The sequence below is a fragment of the Dipteris shenzhenensis genome, chromosome 20, assembly GCF_047967505.1.
Source record: "Dipteris shenzhenensis isolate YYH24624 ecotype China chromosome 20, Dip_SZ_1.0, whole genome shotgun sequence".
NCBI lineage: Eukaryota > Viridiplantae > Streptophyta > Polypodiopsida > Gleicheniales > Dipteridaceae > Dipteris > Dipteris shenzhenensis.
Genome location: NC_141615.1, coordinates 23,507,938 through 23,513,806, shown reverse-complemented (window position 1 = coordinate 23,513,806; position 5,869 = coordinate 23,507,938). Strand labels below are relative to the sequence as shown.

At 46.1% G+C, this 5,869-nt stretch overlaps 1 protein-coding gene across 2 annotated transcripts; it reads left to right on the top strand.

The window, feature by feature from the left end:
• The first annotated feature begins 1,149 nt into the window (after positions 1-1,149).
• Positions 1,150-5,646, top strand: LOC147889433 (lysine histidine transporter 1-like). Of its 2 annotated transcripts, XM_087391150.1 has the most exons (10): positions 1,150-1,257; positions 1,859-2,043; positions 2,201-2,584; positions 2,762-3,155; positions 3,242-3,347; positions 3,457-3,548; positions 3,651-3,719; positions 3,917-4,289; positions 4,514-4,765; positions 4,858-5,646. In XM_087391150.1, exons 1-8 carry the CDS (start codon positions 1,216-1,218, stop codon positions 4,076-4,078), a joined length of 1,434 nt encoding a protein of 477 aa, XP_087247276.1. In that variant the 5' UTR covers positions 1,150-1,215; the 3' UTR covers positions 4,079-4,289; positions 4,514-4,765; positions 4,858-5,646. The 2 variants fall into 2 exon arrangements, with proteins under 2 accessions (XP_087247276.1, XP_087247275.1); XM_087391149.1 differs by having other exon boundaries at positions 4,514-5,646.
• The last annotated feature ends 223 nt before the right edge of the window (positions 5,647-5,869 follow it).

Sequence of the window (5,869 nt, the reverse complement as noted above, 5' to 3'; positions counted from 1 at the left end):
CCCAGCTCGAGGCTATCTTGCTCGTCATTTGCTCTTGTTTGAGAAAAGGCCTCATGCTAGCCACACACATATTTTGGCATGGTGCTTGGATAGCCCAATGTATTGGAGGATACATGGATGTAGGGAAGACACAGGAGAAGAGATCGTGGTAGGGCTAACCTCAAATTAGACACATGTGACCATGGAAGTATGCATGCACGTGCGCACTCAGGTTGTACTTAGATGGAGTAGTAGCTATTGTCTCCTTTTTGGAGGACTACCACTCTTGTCTAGGTTCAGATGGGGTGGACTTCATCTCCCCTCATTTAATGCTAGATATAGACAAGGAAGCCGTGCAAGTGGTAGTAGGCGGTGGCCCTCGTTCAATCCCCAAGGGGGGTAGAGGTAGGGCGGGTGCCCCTAGATAGCCTGATATAGGGTGTGTGAGTGGGTGGGTGTGTTTTTAAATTAAATAAGTGCTAGATATAGACAAGAACTTCATGTGGAATGTGATTGGCCATTGCAGCCCACCAAAAAATTTTCATTGGTCTGCTGACGCTTGACCATCCATGGAGATGGGGGGAGGTATGTAGGTAGACATGATTTCCTTCTATAGCCCAATCAAACAATGCTCCTTGGTGTCCGCTCTGCCTGAGCCCAACCTTAGAGCTTGTTCCCTCCACAGATTGCTTAAGTAGCACTTGATGGTGGCGGAGGTGAGAGAACATCCCTGTGAGCTACTAAAACAGATTGCTTGTTGCGCATTTTGACGAGAAACCGACAACTTTGAAAAACCCTACAAAAACCAATAGAAATGGACAAGAAACCTACAAAAGGGGACGATAGGATTGGTTGGAAGATATGTAGCCTAGTGGAGAGGGAAGAAATCCGTGAGCAGCGGGGCGGGAAGCGACTGGCTTTGGGCATTGCGGGGAGGTTGGCAACTAGAGGGAAGAACAAGGGCTGTTTCATGTTCTGGCATGTCCCTAGAAGGGAGGAGCGGGAAGAGGCTCTTGGAGATGTGGGGAGGAGTAGGGTCACGTGAGAGAACCCAATGTGGGGAGGGCAAGTCAGGTGAGGCACGTGACGGTGATGTAATGAAGAAGTAAGTGTCTTGTGAATATGAACAACCTGCGGTTCAACGTTCTTTTTTCCATCTTCATTTCCTGTGTGACTTTTGGGTGATTGCTGCTTCAACCTATCAACACAATCCATTCATCTCATCGCTCCATTCCAATGGACTATGTCGGCTCTTCTTCTTCCGCTCATGCCCATCAGGTGAGCTCCATCCTTCACTCCTCTCCTTCTTTGGCTTTCACCGACTCGTTTTTTTTCGCGAGTCCCTCTGTTTCACATAGGTTGTATCCTTGGAACCAGTTCATCTCTTTTCGGTTTTGATCCGCTCTTTCCTCTGCTTCAGATACGGTGTTTGCTTAGAACCAGTTCATCTCTGCTCGATTTTGCTTTCGATGGAGCATATTGATTTTGATTTCGATCCAGCTTATCGATTTCAGCTCTAGCGTCGTGTGTCGTTTGCCCCTGCCTTCACAAGGTCCTTGTGTCACCTCTCTCTAAATGCGCTCTTTCTGTAACTTCTTTGCTTTTGCTTTGGCGAGTTTGGTGCGTAGCTTGTTTCTTGAGTTATGGCCAACGAAAAATCAAGAATCCGTTATGTTACCTGCATCCCAGTGATGATTGATCGCGTATTTTCTCGACGCAAACTCAATCTTGCGTGAATTTTCGATTCGTGTCGGCATCGAAAAGAAAAGAAAAATGTCTGGATTCAATGTGATCTTAGATGTAAAGCTAAGAGGACAAAGAGGCGGTAATGGTTTTGTCATCAAACTGAACGGAAAATCGATGAAACGACATGCTTCAGGCGGAGAAGAGTGCAGCGAAGACGGAAGGTGATGAGGAAGGCAATGTTGTGCCGGTTCTTGAGGAATGGCTTCCAATCGGGAGTGTTCGCAAGGCGAAATGGTACTACTCAGCGTTCCACAACGTTACGGCCATGGTTGGGTCGGGGGTTCTGGGCTTGCCGTATGCGATGGCTCAGCTGGGCTGGTGAGTACCTCTCGATCTCTACCATTTCTGGGAAATCTGCGCAAAGTCTGGCAAGGGCTACAGGCTGGATTGCGAAATCGTCGATGCATCTGGTCACAATTTGCAAAAAAATTTGAGCTTTCGTCAATTCAATAATCAATGCGCGAGCTGATTTCAGGGGACCAGGAGTGGTGGTGCTTATCTTATCCTGGGTGATTACGTTGTACACGCTATGGCAAATGGTAGAGATGCACGAAATGGTGCCTGGGAAGCGTTTCGATCGATACCACGAGCTAGGACAGTATGCATTCGGTCGAGAGCTCGGCTTGTGGATCGTCGTCCCCCAGCAATTGCTGGTCGAAGTTGGAGTAGACATTGTTTACATGGTCACCGGCGGAACATGCCTCCGCAACTTCCATACCTTGGTTTGCAGCAGCTGCCAGAGCTTGGGATTGTCTGTCTGGATCGTCATTTTCGGCTCCTCTCAACTTCTCCTCTCGCAGCTTCCCAATCTCAACTCCGTAGCCGGAGTGTCGGTGGCTGCAGCCGTGATGTCTCTTAGGTTCGCGCTCTCTGCCTGTCCTCAGTAGCTCAGATTCGGATGTTTGTCTGTTCCTGTGTGCACAGTAGCTGAGTGTCGGATGTTTGATGAGCACACTAGCTGAGATTCGGATGTTTGATGAGCGCACTGATGCAATTGGAAGAACTCCTCATCTCTGCCGTTTGGGTTTTCGCGTAGCTACTCGACAATTGCTTGGATAGCATCGGCACACCGAGGACGTTCGAGCTCTGTTTCCTACGATTACAACTTCTCCAGTACCGCGAATGGTGTTTTCTCGGTGTTCAACGCCTTAGGGACGGTGGCATTTGCGTATGCTGGGCACAATGTGGTGTTGGAAATCCAGTCGTCAATACCGTCGACTCCAGAGAAGCCATCAAAGATCCCCATGTGGCGAGGAGTGCTGGTAGCTTACATGATCGTTGCCCTCTGTTATTTTCCTGTGTCGTTAGTAGGATACTGGGCTTTCGGCAACGCTGTGGACGGAAACATCCTGACGAGTCTCGAGCATCCCACTTGGCTCATTGCTACTGCAAACTTGATGGTTGTCGTTCATGTAATCGGCAGCTATCAGGTTCGTTTTGCCGAACACAATCTGATTTGCTTGGAAGCGCGCACATTGCTGTCGATCTCATGCAATCAAACTTGGTTTGCTTGCAGGTCTTTGCTATGCTGGCATTTGATCTGCTAGAAACCGTCCTCGTGAAAAATCTGCACCTTCCTCCTGGGATACTGCTCCGCCTTATCGCTCGCTCGTCCTATGTTGGTAAGACCTACATTTGCACTTTCATCGCTTCTAAGCATTGCTTCGGTTGTTCTAATGTTCAGCGTCCCGCTTAATATACTCTTTCGCCTCGGCGATTTCTGGTGTACAGTTGTCACTTGCTTCCTAGCAATCACTTTCCCCTTCTTCAGTGATCTCCTTGGATTCGTGGGAGGCTTCGCATTCGCTCCGACAACTTATTTCGTAAGTATCCACAACCATGCCGAGCTTTACCTCTGCTACATGTGCTTGCAAGGTTTCTACAAGAAGATTTTTCCTGATATTTCTTGTATTGGCATACTGCAGCTGCCTTGCATCATGTGGCTTGTGGTCTACAAACCAAAGCCATTCAGTTTGTCATGGATTACGAATTGGGTATGTCTTTGCTGAAAAGGATTCGAGAGATGAGGACTATGCTGCTGTGCCATAAATCAATTGTGCTTATGTTGAAGTCTTGTCTCCGTACAGGAAACTGACGAGTGGAGTAAAATCAATTGTGCTTCTATTGAAGTCTTGTCTCCATACAGAAAACTGATTAGCTATTCAAATCTTTTATGGGTGGAGCTGTGCAGGTCTGCATTATTTTGGGAGTGCTGCTCATGTTAGTATCGACCATAGGAGGTCTGCGTCAGATCATAGTGGATGCGGCCAGCTATGAATTTTATCAATGGGTTACACTAAAACCCCCCAAATTGGTTTGGAGATTATGGGCCAATCTTTTTCAAGTAGATTAGTGTGAGGAGCTTCTTGCATCCCCCATTATTAAAACTCTTCACTCAATGATTTTTTGGTCGGCTCGGGAGAATTAACCTAAGCAGAGTGAGCCAATTATCGTTAACTCTGTGACCCAATGGGCCAATTAACTTAAGCACCGTGAGCCAATTAACATAAGCAGCTGCCTCCATTTATACCGACAAAAATGGTTCCGAGCCACCTACCACCAAGGTAACTTCCTTTGCTTGCCTCCTCTGCGTCTTTTCCTCTTCCATTCTTAACCCTTTCTCCTAAGTGAACTGCTTCAAATCTCAATTTTTGTATGACTTTCTTACATCTGCTTCTCTTCAAGCGTTATGATGTTTGCGTTTCCCTGCAAGCTCTTGGTTTATGATGTTTGCGTTTGCCTGCAAGCTCTTATCCGGTATATGATAGTTTGGTTTTGCTTTCAACAGGGTTGCAGGCTGGTCCAAAAGTGTCCATGAGAAAACTCCATTGAAAGATGAGTCATTCCACACCAAGAACCGTTAGTGAAATGTGTGTACTCACAGACCTCCGCTGTCAAAATTTTTTAATCAGAGTTTTCCATGAGAAACTTGTGTAGATGATTCTCCTGCCGCTGAGATAGCAACAGATTTTGGGAGTTCACATCTCCCCCTCACTGTGAAGGCTTCATTATCGTAAATTAGTACAGAGTTATGTATTTGGTACTTCAAACTCCCTGCCTGTCAAATTCTTATTGCTATCTGTTGAAGCCTACATTTATTATCAACTTGCTGCTTCGTAACCTTTGGTGCAGTCATTTCTTATATTGATCCACCGCCACAAAAGCTCCATTCGTAGAGCGGGTGCTTTGTTTGCTGTACCCATTTTCTTGAATATGATTCTTGACAAAAGGGGTCTTTGACTCCAAGCATGAGATCTTGATGGCACCGGCACTTGTGGGCTGCTTTGGGGGTGGGGGGAAAGATTTGTTACAATTGATGCGTTTTGCGTGCTTTAGTATTGCTGAAAAAATGATCGAGCATAAGGGAAGCGCTCTCAAACAAGTATTATTTCCATTATGCTTGAAAGTCTCACATACCTTGTCATCTCACATGTGCCAGCTTCATAAGCGATTAATTCCACTTATGGTATAATTGTTTCTCTGCTTGAAAAAAATCATAATGCACTTGATTTTACATCATACAGGAAAAATAATGGTGAGAAGCACGATATGCAAACTTGATAAAGCTGCTACCCTTAGTGAGAAATTCGAGCACATGGAAGAATGGTGGCAAGCAAGTTTTTATGGTTTGTTAGATTAGTTCCCATGTGAGTGGTGACAGGGCAGCTGAGACCGTGCCTGTACGAGTGGCAGTACTTGATTAGAGAGTAGCCTCTCCCTATCCTTTTGCTGTTGCCCAACACAAGTGCTTAGTCGAACAGAATCATTCCAGCAGGGCTTCAAAGGCTCGCAGCCGCTCAGGCGGGCAAAGGCCCAAACCTGTGGAGCTGCTTCTGCAGGGCTATATAGAATGCTTTTGAGAGTAAGCTCAAGATATTGTCTGAACTTGTAAATTAGTGCTTTTGTGGAGAGACGTTTGGTGAGAGGTCTAGAGAGGAAAGACTATAGTGAAGCATGTCTGTCAAAAGGATCTTTTGTAATCACCTCTTATAGATTCCATTTTACAACTATGAAACACTCGTATTGAACGACTTCTTGAGCATGTGGTTTTACTTTTCTACCAAAGATATGTTTGTTGTACTGGGCGAGAGGAAAGAGGTTGTGTGCGGTGTTTTTGTAAACGCCTCTTATGAAGGCTATTTTG